At 37.2% G+C, this 15,089-nt stretch overlaps 1 protein-coding gene and 2 pseudogenes across 4 annotated transcripts; 1 reads left to right on the plus strand and 2 right to left on the minus strand.

Moving 5' to 3' along the window:
* Positions 1–1,173: 1,173 nt before the first annotated feature.
* Positions 1,174–1,978, minus strand: LOC118052383 (thaumatin-like protein; annotated as a pseudogene).
* A 928-nt stretch (positions 1,979–2,906) lies between these two features.
* On the plus strand, positions 2,907–7,780 carry LOC118052274 (uncharacterized). 4 transcript variants are annotated; one of them, XR_012170485.1, is made up of 4 exons: positions 2,907–4,541; positions 4,609–4,991; positions 5,410–5,611; positions 5,707–7,780. XR_012170485.1 is itself a non-coding variant. In XM_073410814.1 (4 exons), exons 1-4 carry the CDS (start codon positions 4,958–4,960, stop codon positions 6,058–6,060), a joined length of 477 nt encoding a protein of 158 aa, XP_073266915.1. In that variant the 5' UTR covers positions 2,908–4,957; the 3' UTR covers positions 6,061–7,780. The 4 variants fall into 4 exon arrangements, 1 of the variants encoding a protein (XP_073266915.1); XR_012170484.1 differs by having other exon boundaries at positions 2,907–4,203; positions 4,467–4,991; XM_073410814.1 differs by having other exon boundaries at positions 2,908–4,991; positions 5,707–5,897; positions 6,011–7,780.
* A 3,895-nt stretch (positions 7,781–11,675) lies between these two features.
* On the minus strand, positions 11,676–14,199 carry LOC118052273 (L-type lectin-domain containing receptor kinase S.4-like; annotated as a pseudogene).
* Positions 14,200–15,089: the final 890 nt, after the last annotated feature.

A 15,089-nucleotide genomic window follows, 5' to 3' on the forward strand; every position in this document is an offset into this window, starting at 1 on the left:
AAGGCACATTTATTCAAAATGCATCATGCTCATTTGAGAGGAATGTTTTTAAGATTGTATAAGAAGATTTACGGGGTGTTTGATATTAAATTTCAACTTGTTTTTTGGTTAAATTTTGATTTTTTTAACTTTAAATTAATTTTTTATAGTGATTTTTAATCATTTTAATGCGTTGATGTTAAAAATAAATTTTAAAAAATAAAAAAAATATTATTTTGATATATTTCCGAGCAAAAAATACTTTAAAAAATAATTGTTTTCACATTTAAAAACACCCCTCTTAATTTTAGTGATGCACAATTTGATTCGACAATATTTATTATCTGAAAAAACAAAAGCAATATAAATGTAAATTAGATTTTCTTTTTCTAAATTTGGACTAGGGATGAACAAAAACAACTAGCATAAACAATAAATAAATAAAAAAAGCAAAGATGCTTCTCCCGGCTCTTCAATTCTCAAAAGAAAAAGTTCTTCTGTTGCTATATGTGGTTCAACGAGCAAGTCACGTTGACCCTTCCTCGTGACCCAATGATTTAATCACATGGATCATGCGACGTTAGAAAAGGCTGTTAAAGCTTCAACTTTCAAAATTTACGACAAAAGTCATCCTTCCATCCACTTGGTTTTGTTTTTCTTTACCAAACTATCTTGATGAAGTGGCAAGCATTCGATGTGTGCTAAAGGATTTACAATTGGAATGATTGCATTCTTGTGCTGAAGACGAACTTTAGAGAGAGAAAACATTGGAGGGAGGATGGTTTTTGTTCTCGGACTAGAAAGTGAATGATTTGAAAGGATGGTGATGGAAATTCTTGGTGGTGGTGGTGGAGGAGGAGGAGGAGGAGGAGGAGGAGGGAAGGATTAAGACAGCGCGATGGTTGATCATCAAATATTCTGGATGTTGATAGCCAACCCGGGATTGATTTGTGGAAATTAACTGATATCTATACCAGCATGTAAAATGAAGAACGTCCTGGGAAACGCTGAGGCAGAGGAAATAGAAAGGGAGACCGAAATTACATCAGTAGATCAGTCCCAATCAAGTGTTTAATTCACACCTTGTTTTCTTGTTAAGCAAACTTCTAATCACCATTCATAACTGGAAATCAAGTAAACAATGACGGATCAAGATACATAATCAATGCTTCCCCTCCAATGGATTCCTGTTCTTTAATTAGGAGGACAGAAGGTAATGACATACCGAGAAGCCTTGCAAGTCTTAAGCCCTGAAGCATCATCAAGGGCAAAGCTATAGGCCTTGGGACAAATTACCTTGGAAAGATGACCAAATATAGTAAGCTTGCAACTTTTCGGATTTGCACACTCCCCAGTACAGCAATACCTATCAGTTTTTGCAGCCAAACATGCACTCTTGCAACCAGCCACCTTCCCTTGCCGTTTTACAACCGATGTAGAAGGGCAACAGACATTCAAATCCGTCTCACAGGCGGCAATTCTACACGCTACACCACCACCAACAGGCATCATAGAAACTGGGACATTAAATCCATCAACCAAACTCTCATAATAGTAATGCAAGGCAGATTTTGAAGTCCCGAGTGTCATTTCCACTAAAGTTGCTGGGGAGACAACACCAATGCCTCTACGTTGTAAAAGACCAGGTCAGTCCCCTGTCTTGCATGAACCACTGCCAGTGTTCTCATCAAAACAGCAAACTTTTCTCGGCCATATTCTGCCTGACCACTCGTCAGGGAGTTGGATGACTGCTTGTTCTCCTCCGAAGAGATGGAAGCCGCCTTCCCTGGGAGTCATATGACCTGCATTGCCTGGGATTCCAGCCATATGCTGTCCTTGCAGTTGTTTACTATAATGAGTTCAGTTCCATCTGCAAGAAAGCAATGAATGTGGTTTCCTTTAATGCAGAAACTGTAAGGAATCAGTAAACATATAGGGTTTAATTTAATTTATGGTGAAAAATCTTGGCTACCTGACTCTTCGTTTTCAGTTTAAGCATGGATACGAAATTGCAAATTAACAAGCGAAACGCATCCAATCAATAACTCATAATCTAAGCGTAGGTAAACCTTACACTCTCAAGTATGAGTGTACAGCGTAATTATTTGTTGCTTAAAACTCGGCAACTCTTCAAATCCCAGAAATTCTAGATACAAATGAATTGGGATATTAAATTTCAAATTTTGATGGAAAATTCACTTTCACATGGGGCTACGGAGGCCTCAAATCCTAACTGGTCAATTTGTTGCGGATTTCTGTCCCTCGCTGTCCGATTCCACTTCTTTATTTTTATGGGAGAATTTGGTTTTGGTTAGGTCCATATTGGATGATTGAAGGATATCATAAATTATTATTTTTATTTAATTAGCTTTTTTTTATGGCAATCTCGAATTCTGGTTAATAATATAAGAAATGTTTTAACCTACAATCCAAGCTAAGCTATTTATATTTTAACAAAAAAAAGATTCACAGGGAAGACTTGCATTTGAAAAATGTCCAACAATTTTCATAAATCTAATAAGAAAAGTTGTGTCTAGAAAATTCCCCTGTTAAATTCCAAAAAAGAAGGAAAGAAACCGAACGATATACAACTCGGGAGAAACCTTTTGTACCATCAAAAAATTAAAAAAACAAACAAACGAAGAGAAACCTGTGGACTTCATAAACAGAGAAACGTAACCGACATGAACCAGAGTCACTCACCGGTCGGTCTAGTTTTATCACTTCCTTTTGTTCCAACCGTTTCCGGCTTTCTCGCAGGGACAGTGGGACTTCCGGCTTTTTCTTTACCACAACCGGTTCCTTTTTTTTTTTTTTACTGGATGACCTGGTAGAACCGACCTGATTGTAGTTAAAACATAATTCGGCTCCCTCCAAAGCCTAACCGGTCATCAAAACCCTTATACTCGGTTTATATAAGAACCATTTCAACACTCGGTTCTTTCTCTCTCTCTCTCTCAAAAAAAAAAAAAAAAAACCCACAAAAACCCTACAGTCAAAACACAAGGAAGATCAATTATCCTCTCTTCCTATGTTTCACGTCTTTAGTTCTTGTCTTTAAATGTTACAATCTTTGTCTATGAAAAAAGTGTTTGTGTTGATTTAGCTTGTCTTGTTGAAATTAAGGAGATACACGGGGAAAGTTCATATTTTTATGAGTTTTGAGGTATAAAGATATAGAAAGATTTAAGCTTTAGTGGTAATTGATTATCGAGGTTTGTTGAAATGGGTTCTGATTTGGAGGCAATACCGATAACATCACAAAAACACGACCGGGCATGGAAGCATTGTCAAATGTTTAAGAATGGAGAGAGAGTGCAGTTAAAGTGTGTGTATTGTGGCAAAATATTTAAAGGTGGAGGGATCCATAGGATTAAGGAACATTTAGCTGGTCAAAAGGGTAATGCTGCAACTTGTTTACAAGTCCCGCCGGATGTTAGGCTTCTTATGCAACAAAGTTTAGATGGGGTTGTAGTTAAGAAGAGGAAGAAGCAACAAATTGCGGAGGAGATAACGAATTTAAACCCGGTTTCTAGGGAGGTGGAGGTTTTCGATGATGATGTTAATACTGGAATGGAGTTAATTGGGGTTTCGGATGCTATTGACCCTAGTTCAAGCTTGTCAGATAGTGGAGAAAATGGAACGAGAAACAAGGGTGGGGAGAAGAGGGGGAGGGGGAGAGGCAGAGGTTCTGTTGCAAATGCTAAAGCTGTTGTTACGAGTATTGGTATGCCGTTATTAGTGGCTAAAGAACGAACGAGCACATTCATATGGCAATAGGGAGGTTTTTGTATGACATTGGGGCCTCTTTGGACGCTGTGAACTCGGCTTATTTTCAGCCAATGGTTGAAGCAATTGCTTTAGGAGGATCAGAGGTTGTACTGTCCTCATGTCATGACCTTCGAGGTTGGGTATTGAAGAATTCAGTTGAAGAAGTGAAGAATGATGTTGATAAACAAATGGCAACTTAGTCAAGGACTGGCTGTTCTGTTTTGGTTGATCAGTGGAACACAGTAATGGGTAGAACTCTGATAAGCATTTTTGTTTATTGTCCTGAAGGAGTGATGTTTTTGAAATCTGTAGATGCATCTGATATTATCAATTTGCCTGATGCTCTTTACGAATTGCTTAAGCAAGTAGTGGAAGAAATTGGAGTAGGACATGTCTTACAAGTTATTACTAGAATGGAAGAGCAATATATCTTTGCAGGACGAAGGTTGGCTGGTACTTTTCCTAACCTTTATTGGGCTCCTTGTGCAGTTCATTGTCTAGATTTGATACTTGAGGATTTTGCAAAACTTGAGCGGATCAATTCAGTAATTGAACAGGCTAGGTCTATTACAAGATTTGTATACAATCATAGTGTGGTTTTGAATATGATGAAAAGGTTTACTTTTGGAAATGATATTGTAGAACCAGGAATCAATCGTTTTTCCACAAACTTTGGAACATTGAAGCGAATGGTTGATCTTAAACATAATCTGCAGGCCATGGTTACTTCACAGGAGTGGGTGGACTGCCCATATTCAAAGAAACCTGAGGGACTGGAAATTCTAGATTTGGTAAGTGACAAGTCATTTTGGTCATCATGTGTTCTAACAACCCATTTAACAAATCCTCTCTTGCAAGTTTTGAGACTAGTTGGGAGCAAGACGAGGCCTGCAATGGGGTATATTTATGCAGGAATCTATCGTGCTAAAGAAGCAATTAAGAAAGAACTTATAAAGAGGGAGGAGTATATTGTCTACTGGAATACCATAGACCATTGGTGGCAACAACATTGGAATCTCCCTCTTCATGTTGCAGGTTTCTACCTTAATCCAAAGTTCTCTTATAGTTTTGAAGGAGATATTCCCAGTGAGATTCGGTCTGGGATGTATGATTTCATAGAAAAGTTCGTTCCTGACTTAAGTGTCCAAGATACAATCATCAAAGAGGTAAACTCTTACAAGAATGCTGCTGGTGATTTTGGAGGAAGATGGCTGTTAGAGCTAGGGACACTATGCTTCCTGGTGAGTCCTTAGGAGTTAGTTTTCTGATAGTAAGATAACATGCATTTTCAGATCTTCTAGTCTGGGAGCAGAAGCATCTGAGTTTGAATAAAATTTTGCTTTAGCCACCCTACATCTACACATATTGATTCTCATTTGGTATATATGATTAAAACACTAGATACATCACTTTCTATGTTAGGCAGGATCATCGCTAGAACCTTGTGTATATTGTATCCTGTGGGGGCTTCCAGACCTGTTAGACCAAACTAGTGGCCATTATGCATTGAGTTGATTCAAATGGCTTCTTGTCATGTTAGATGCAGGAATTACCTTTTATTTAATTTTAATTTTTCTTTTCTTTTCAAACAATTATGTGTTATATGTAGTGCTTCATCCTATTGGAATATAGCAATCTGATTTTTGCACTGTGCCATAGTTGAATGGTGGTCAACATATGGAGGAAGTTGCCCAAATTTAGTGCGTGTGGCCATCCGTATTCTCAGTCAAACCTGCAGTTTGATTGAGCATAAGCGAAGCCAGATTCTGTTTGAACAGTTGCATGATACAAGGAATTGCCTGGAGCGTCATCGACTCAGCGATCTCATGTTTGTTCAGTGCAACTTGCGAATAAGAAAAATGTTAGTTTTACTGATGGAAACCTTAAATACTAATAGATGATACTGAGAATTGGGTTAAAAAAAGGCTAATTCCTTGCTTACCAATTTTCTTACAGGGTCAATAAGAATGAAGAACAGGATCCTCCTATATCATGTGATAGCAATAGTATTTTGGAGGACTGGGTTAAGGGAAACGAAGTATGCTCAGATGACTTTGAAACCTTGAATTGGATGGCAGTTGATCCACCATCTGATGATGCAAGGCTCTGGGGAAATTCACACAGTGAAGTTGAAGACTTAGGTGCAGGTGCTTACTAACTATGTGCCAAATGCTACTAAAGAAGCTGTGTTTTCTAGTGAGTTACCGTTGCTCAAGAAGCTTTATTTTCAATTAAAGTAGTTGTTTTGGTGAACTTGCAGGGTTCCATGATTATGAGATTTTTAATCGAGTAAAAAAGGGTGAATGTTGAATCAATGTAGCAGATCACTAGAAAAGCATCCAAGGTACACTGGTCTTATCTGGAGAATTTAGGACAATCACCAGTTTGCCACTCCAGCAGAGATCTCTAACTTGAGTCTGTTGTCAAAACTAGACACAATTACAAAATGGAATGGATTAGGACTATCGTAAGTGTAAAAAACTAATCACCGGGAAGACTGGTCTCTATCAGAGTGAAAGGGAAAAAAAGATATGATTGGCCACAGTTTTCATGTCAGAGAATAGTGCATTTCAGTTGATAGATGAACGAATATGGTTTATACATAAATTTATTTTTAAAGTTTAACCATAGTTTTGAAACCCGACCTGGTCATTGACCCGGTCAAGTGATCGGGTCACAGGTCAGATGGGTTGACTTGGGTTAACCCGGGTCAACCCAAAAAAACTATATAAAAAAAAAAATATATAAACAGAAGATATAGAAATTTTTTTTTTTATTGTAACCATAGTTGTTAAACAGTTAATTTTAAGATACATTCCAATTGCTGTGAAGGGAGGAGCAAGGTAAAGGATTTGGTTCTGGAGTTCCTATCACTACCCTAAATCATTGAAAAAAAGGACCACATATCTGGTTATCAAAGGAATTCTCTGGCAAAACAACGCTTAAAAACAGAGGGAGATTAATAGAAGATTACATAATTAATCAACCCAATTAATGTCCAAATCTTTAAATTTCATGAGCCATTTATGTGTATCCTGAGAGTCTTCACCTTCAAAATCCACCCCTTCGTGTTATGGCCTTCTCAATATCTACTCTACCATGCAAACGAAGTTGTTTTCTCATGGGCATAAATCCTTCCTACTCATGTTCTGAAATGAACTTCAGCAGCTCAGATTTAAGAACATCAATATCTCGTTGCAATCCCAGGACCCTAGGTCTTTGTTTAAGTGAATTTGGGTTACTGATATCAGAAACCTGCTGAACTGCCATAATGTGCTCGTAATAAGTGTCACCTCTGGATGAATCCAATTCCTTCAAATATTGTCCATGTTCTTCTGTTTTCGAAGAGTTGTTGGATTACCTTTTCTTAATATAGTCTCGAATTGCACATAAATTTGATGGGAGATCTTCATATATAACCTGAAAGAATAATGTTCTCATCTACCAGTATTTCTTGTGCAAAGTTCATAGTAACCACTTTCACAACACGTTCCAAAGATATCATCACACAGAAGTGGCCATTATCGTTTCTCAAAATCTATAACTATATCATGCTTGAAGTTCAAAGTTACCAATCATCTAATCAAATCCTAAACCAAACCCAAAGTTTAATTTGTGCATTCTAAAAAATAGGGGAAGGAAAGGTAGAAGAAACATGAGATCATCGAATCGATACTCTCACCGAACAAATTAAAAAATAAAGATCAGAAAGAAATAGAAGACTTACCATTTAAGCGTACTTATGATACATCTTGGCATCTCATTATTGGTCTCCTTCAACGTTACACCTCCACACAGAACTTCCACTCCCAGCAACCCTGTCTTCACCCATTCAACACCAATTCCAATGCTCGTTTTCACATCCATATCCACCTTCAGTTTTTTGCTCGTGAATTGATCAAGAATCTTCGATCCAATTCCATGGCTCGACGTCCCCTGCCCCCTCAGCTCCTCAGTTGGGTTTCGAAGAGGAATTAGGTTACTGATTTAATGATTTTGGTGCGTTCTTCATCAGTCTTTCTTTAGTCTTCAGCCGTTCTGCGTTTTGTGACTTTTATCACTTTAGAAAGCTGAAAACGACGTCGTTTTCATTGACAGGGAAAATAAAAAAAAAGTGACCGGGTCTCACCCGGGTTTGGCCGGGCCAAATCCCAAGCGGGTTTTGGCCTTCACCCGGACCGGTTCCATGCCCGGGTCCCGGGTCGACCCGCCGGGCCGGTCCGGGTTTTAAAACTATGGGTTTAACAAGTTAAATGAGAATGAAATTAAAAAAATATATAATTTTATAAATTATTTTAAATAAAATAAATAATAATTAAAATAATAAAAATTAAATTTAAAAAATAAAAAAATTGAAAGATGAAGAAATTAAATTAATAATAATTAATATTTCATAAATTATTTCATACAAAATAAGTACTAATAAAAAAATAAGGATCAAATTTGATAGATAAAAAATTCTAATTAAAAAATAATAAGGGAAAAACAAATATCAATTATAAAATGAGGATCAAAATTGAAAAACAAATATTTAGAACAAAATATATATATCAATCAAAAGTTTGAGGATCAAATTTGATATAATTATCAAATAATATGATATTTTTAAATTCTTCATAACTTGTGGAAATTATTTTTTACCCAAAATAAAAGGATAAAACTTTTCTAGAAACCAAGTTAAGAAAGTTTTTTTCGTTTACCAACTTTTCTAATAACAAAAAAATATAAAAAAATTTGAAAAGTAGTTTTTTGAAAAATACTTTATAGAAAACAAACACACCACATAAATGATGAAGGTGTTTACCAATCTTCATTATTATGGACTTGAACCAACTCTGACTCCTGGAAGATTTGGATGAAGAGCAGGGAAGATGTGTGAAAACCATGAGGGTTTCTTTTGTGCTCCTTTGGAGGCTTGACCTTTAAATGTGATCTATCACAAAGTATAGAGTTATGTAATTCGATCAAAGTAAATGTGATCCCGTGTAAAGTGGATTTATGCGATGTCCAATTGGCGAAATGTTGAAGAATTTGATGGGTGATGATTGGCTTGTTTGATACTAATTTTACAGTTGCAGTTGAAAGTAACTTCAACACTCAAATTTCTATTCGGGGAAAAGACTCCACTTGAGATTGGTACTCATGTCCATTGGATTCAGACCATGTCTGCTCTGTTTTCCTTTTCCTTTGGCTGGACTTTGTTCAACCTTTTTGGTGGCCAGATAGTGGGTGCTCATTTCACGTGGCAGAACAATAATTGACCATGCCACAGGAGAACTTGAATAGCAGCTCGCATGATGATATTCAATGAGCTGCCATTAAAGAACTCATGTCTGTTTCTTTGCATGCTTTCCTTAATTTAATTTTCTTTAAAATTGATTCTCAGTCATGTAGAATTTTCCACATCAACATTCTTTTGGTGTGCCTTTTTATCCCTGATAATGATATATTCTTGGACCAAATTAACGCATCAGCTTCAACTTTCCTGGGTAAATAAGCAGTGCCTATGTTGCCAGCAACTCGACAGGTCTAAAAGCTTCAAAGACGCTTAACTGGCTCGCAGAGAAACAGAAACAAAGCAAAATGTCAATCAACAGCTATATATTGAAGGTAACTTTTCCATCCTTTGCTTGCTTTTGTCTTCTTAGTTTTGTATTGGTTGCTATTACAGGGCATTTAGGGTAACTCTGACTTGGCGATTTGGTTTTGTGATTGCGTCCGAGGACTGAGACAGTTCCCCTTTAACCTAAACTGCAGTTACGGATGCTTTGTTTTGGTATTCCACGCAGTAACGTATGCAGTGCCTCTATTATTGTAGAAAAAGGTTGAATACTAAGCTTATCAAACCTCTTAACATTTCTCATCTTTTTGTGCTGTAGAACACGTGAAATAATAGAAATTGGTTTTACGTGTTCTCCTTGATTCATCTATGTACGGAAGCAACGTGCAGCGCGCCATTGACTATTCTGCTTTACTTGCAAATTCAAGCTTTTTATTCAATGCTAGTTACACATTATTCAACATTACAGCATAGTAAACTCACCCACTCAAGTTTCTGGTTGATTTTGGATCTGCACTGACTGTTTTGCCCATCCCTACCCCACTCACTAATCATGCAATTGACTTTATATATATATCGCCAAGGAGAAAAAATAAAAGCCAACGTTATGGTAAAACATCCCTATCAAGTCGCTAGGTGCTTTTGGAACTGCTCTGATTAGCGCACACACCGTCCCACTAAAATGCCTTGTGACCAGTTTTGGAATATACTTTATAAAAGATTGAGATCCATAAAGATCTTACAGAAACGGATGCTCGTTTTTTATTTTTATTGATAGTACAGGTAATGAAAGGGTTTCTCTCATGGTAGCAGAACTGAGGGCTGAGGGCCGACCAACTTCCCGGTAGCCCTTTCCCATCTCATTGCATATCCTCATGAAGGTACTACATTTGAACGATGATATTGATACTCTTCCTAATAATAATTCCGATGAGAGTAATATTATTCAAGTGAATCAAGATAATACAATGTAGTGAATAGGACAGTTATTTTCTTGCTTGTTGAGAGTGACGTGAAGATAGATAGAGAATAACACAGCCTTAATTTTCTTACCAAATGGCTGAGAGTAAAAGGGATATGCTGACTATGGTGGTTGACACGTTTCCGATCGAAAAAACGCCACCTTACCACCGGTCTTACAGACTTTCTTTATCCCATGTCCTCTATCTTCAAACAGTGCGCCCAAATACAAGAAGCGAGGGCATCGCTGCTTCTATATCAAACAATTTTACCTTCGGGAGAAGAAGGATTGAAGAAGAATGCCACAGGAGAGAACTAAACATCTCATCACAAGGGGGGGAACAAATGAAACAAAATAAAGATCCCCAAAAAGAAAATTATAACAAAAAAAAGAGAGAGCGGGCTATCAGTTTCTTTACTATATAGCTACCTGCTTCCATTTCCACCAGAAAGTGCGTGAGGTTAAGTTAACCCAAGTTCAATATCAATATCTCCATGACCATCTCCAGGTGACCGTACTGACCTTGTCCCAGTATGTCAACGCAGCAGATGATCGAAAATAACCCTGACGCTCACTCCTACAATCACCATCTCCATTGTAAATTTTTACATCATAATCATCCAGGGTTTCAAGTCTCAACCACCTCGGACAAAGACATCCCTTCCTCCGAGTCCCTGTGGGCCTCGCTTTGGGCACGTTGTTAGAACGCATTAGCCCCAGATTCGGCAAAATAACAGAGTTCCTTTCTAAACTGCCAAACCCCCAAAGCCAGGTAGCTCCTGTCTTTCAAACCACCTTTTGCTTTCTTTAGCTCTTGATAGGAGAATATGCGAGGACACCTTCAGCAAAACATATCTGATAATACTTGGACACAAATCTAATGGCAATCAACACCTAAGGGCATAATCCACTTATTTTTTATAGTTTTTTTGTTCTGTCAAGAAACATACTATAATGTTTTGGCATACAATAGTTTATTCTTGTTCTTAGACCACAGATTCCTGATAGACTGCGTATCAATATTTTTCATGTCCAGAATGCTAAACTAAAGCGCTTATATTCTGCAAACTTGAGAGTGATTAGCCAAACTAAACAATCAAATGCTGCCTTTTCCATAAGGTTGTACAATCGGTATTTTGCATTACAAATTTCTGACTCCATCCAAAACTTGCACTGATTTCTGCATAATGCAGCCTTTCTTTTTCTTTGTAATCGAGCTAAAAGACAAGAATCATGGAATAGCCGTATGTATGAATAGGATTGAAGCCAACAAGTAGGAATTATAATTTTATATAAAGTTTTAAGTGAATTCAACTGCGTGAACATATAAAAGGAATGAAGGGAATCTTGTATATTTTCTTGACGTTCAATGTATCATCATAGTAAAAAATTAAAAACTGAAAGAAGCGGAAAAATATTCTCTTATGAAATCAAATCGCAATGGGAATATCTATATGCCTGTGCTTTATAAATTTACAACCTGCATTTGGGGATCCTTGTCAATAAAAAAGAAAACTAAATCTCTCGCATAGAAAAACCCTACACCGCCAAACATAAAGTGAAACAGAAAAAAGGGCTAATTTAGTTCTCTTTACCATGGCTACCTACCTGCTTTCATTTCCATCAGAAAATGGAGGAGCTAAATCCGCAAGCGAGTATCCGCGTAATTGCCACCAGAAGATCATGTGCTGACCTTCTCCAATTATGATGATTGTGGATAAAAATACATATAATCCTTACACATCACCACTATCAGTATTTGCATCAGCATTTTCCCAATCATAGACATCTGGGGCAGCAACCAACTCAGGCAATGCCACTTCTCCCTCCAAATACCTCACAATCTTTCTCATTAAAGGCCTTGCTTTCGGGACATAGTTAGAACACATTAGCCCTAATTTAAGCAGAAGAACAGCCTCAGTCTCGTCAAACTCGCCATTCAATCTCGGGTCCACTACATCAAGAATTGCACCACTTTTCCACTTATCCCATACCCAGTCTACCAAAATGAGCTCTTCAGGCAGTGCTTTAGGCTCGATAGGTCTCCTTCCACAAATCACTTCAAGCAAAAGTGCACCAAAGGCAAACACATCTGAACTTGTTGAAGGCTTTCCTGTTTTTGTCAGCTCGGGTGCCAAGTAACCCAATGTGCCGACCACCTTGGTGGTGATGGGATTTGAGCCTTGCTCATATAACTTGGCAAGACCAAAGTCGCCAAGTCTTCCATTTAGTTCGGAATCTAGCAACACATTCCCTGCCTTTATGTCTCTGTGAATCACAGTCTGCTCCCATTCTTCATGCAAATACAGAAGGCCCGAAGCAACATCCTTGACAATCTTGAACCTTTGTTCCCATTTGAGAATGGTTTTAGGCTCCTCAAATATGTACTTGTCTAAGCTCCCATTAGGCATGAAATCATACACAAGCAGCAGTTCACCTCGTCGGCGAGACCATCCTAGTAAACGAACTAAATTTTTGTGGCGGAGACGGCCAATACTAGCAATCTCAGTCGAAAATTCCTTCAAACCTTGTTTAGATTCGTGACAAAATCTCTTCACTGCTATTGGAGTGCCAGAATTTGGCAGGGTTCCTTTGTAAACTTTACCAAATCCACCAAAGCCAAGCAGCTCCTTTTCTCTAAAACCCCTTGTTGCTTCCCTGAGTTCTTGATAAGAGAATCTGCGGGGACCAACTTGTAGCTCCCATCCCTCGATCATATCCGCATCTTTAATCTTTCTAACAAGATAAAAGGATACAGCAATCCCCAAGATTATGACAAAAGTAGATGCAACAGAGACGCAGACAACAAGTACCAAGAGATCTTTAGTCTCAGGAAGAGAAGGAAGAGAAGACATAGAGAAAGATTTAGCCTCCCCATTTACACTGAAACTCCATCCAAGAACATAATGGGTGCTTGTGAGCTTACCAGTTGACGAAGAGAAACCGACATACATAGAATCATTGAGAATACTAGAGAGGTCTATATCAATAGACAAGATAGGATAAATCGGTTTTGTGGAATAAGGTGAAAGCCTAACCTCTAATTGATTCTTGACTGAATCATAATCAACCCATGCTTGAATGGGATGACCACTAGTGAGATCCAATTCTTCCTTTTCTGAATTAAGAAGAAAATATGCAGCAGGAACAGATTTGTTTGATATCATGCTATTGATATTAACACCAACATGATTATCATTTATATCAAAAAAATCATAATCTTTGTGTGTGTCAAATTCAACTGCAAAAATGTGATAGGAGAAGCTACCAGTGACGGTTCTATTGAGGAGACCCAGATACTGCCTCGGAAAAGCACCAGGCAGCTCGTTTGAAGTAGAGAGAGTGAAAGCAAGGCCATGACCACCTAGATTTGGATACTTAGGGACAACAGAAAAAACAAAGGCAGTTGAGAAGGAGAATGCTTTTCCATTGGTAGAGTTCTTGAACCTGATTGGATGCGAGTAAAATGCATGGCCTAGTATGCTTTTACTATGGTTTGTTAAACTCAACAAGCCATTCTTTTCAATCTCAGCAGCACCATTTAGGCTCATGTTGTTTCTAACATGATTGAATCCTTGGAAGTACAGATCATCAAGCTGTGTAAGAACATGGTTTTGGTTTGCAAGGAAAATGAGAAACAAGAAAAGTGCGAGCTTTTGGGACATGTTGGAGAGTTAAGGCTGGCCTTTGTGAAACAGAGGATGCTCTGGTTTTTCTGTGAAGTTGAAGAGGATTGAGGTACGGTTTTGGTAATGTGTTTATGTTATGTAGACATTTGGTTTGAAAATGAAGAAAAGGAAAGGAAAAACAGGGAGGGGGGGATTTCCGAGAGGTTGCTGGTGAAGTGGAACTATGGTTTGGTTTCACATGGTATTGAAGATGGTGACTTAACAACTTTGCGTTCCTATTTACTGTCATTATTGATTTTCACCCAGTGGTTATTAATATTATTATAACTATATAGTATAACATTTGGAATTTGTGGGTGTTTTGGAGCCAGAACAACTTGCTCTATTGTGGAAGACGACCCTTTTTTTTTTTTTTTTTTTTTTTTTTTTTTTTTTTTTTTTTTTTTTTTTTTGTAAGTAAAAACGAAACCACGCAGGATAGCATCGAGAGTTATGTCAATTAAATTTTAAAGAGTAAAGTTTAACTTGTTAAATTTTAAATTTATTTTTTTAAAATTATTAGTTTGAATTTTATAATCTTTAAGATCATTGAAAACTTACATAATTATTAATTTTAAAACTTATAAAATTAATTAAAGTATATACAAACTGATCCATGTATTTATATTAATAATAATAATAAAAAAAGAGAGAGTTATGTCAATCATTTTGGATTATTCAAATAATTGTTTTCATTGTTTCTTTAAGTTAATCTTGATTCTTGACAAGGCACCGTGTGAAGAGTCTACTGCTATCTTATTCTCTGTGTCTACAAATGTATCAAAGTCAAAAGGTCGATTATATATTTTATACCGTTTAAGCAAATCATATCTTATAATACTTGGAATCAAAGATGATCACAATCTAACATCCAAGGTGATTGTATATATCATTTGCTAAACCCATAATCTCTAACTTTTCGTAGAATCATATAGTTTGAAGTATAACTTAATATTGCCATGATTATTTTTTTAATTATGAACGTTCTACAGTGCTATTGAGGTTAGCAACTGCTGCTTTGCATGATAAATAGCTGTTAACTACAAACGATGAACACTTTTCTTTACCTCCAACTGAAAAGGCGGACATCGAAGATCGGTCGGAAACGACAGCACTTTAAAAAGAAGTGGACAATACGGTCTTTGCAACG

This window comes from Populus alba, chromosome 8, assembly GCF_005239225.2.
Source record: "Populus alba chromosome 8, ASM523922v2, whole genome shotgun sequence".
NCBI classification, from domain to species: Eukaryota; Viridiplantae; Streptophyta; class Magnoliopsida; order Malpighiales; family Salicaceae; genus Populus; species Populus alba.

What these genes read in the sequence shown, in the direction of transcription:
- LOC118052274 (XM_073410814.1), top strand. Translation starts at nt 4,958, where the DNA reads ATGGCTGTTAGAGCTAGGGACACTATGCTTCCTG. An exon ending in AACTTGCGAATAAGAAAAAT is followed by an intron (nt 5,612 to 5,706) that starts GTTAGTTTTACT and finishes ATTTTCTTACAG; the next exon opens with GGTCAATAAGAATGAAGAAC. An exon ending in AGTTGAAGACTTAGGTGCAG is followed by an intron (nt 5,898 to 6,010) that starts GTGCTTACTAAC and finishes GTGAACTTGCAG; the next exon opens with GGTTCCATGATTATGAGATT.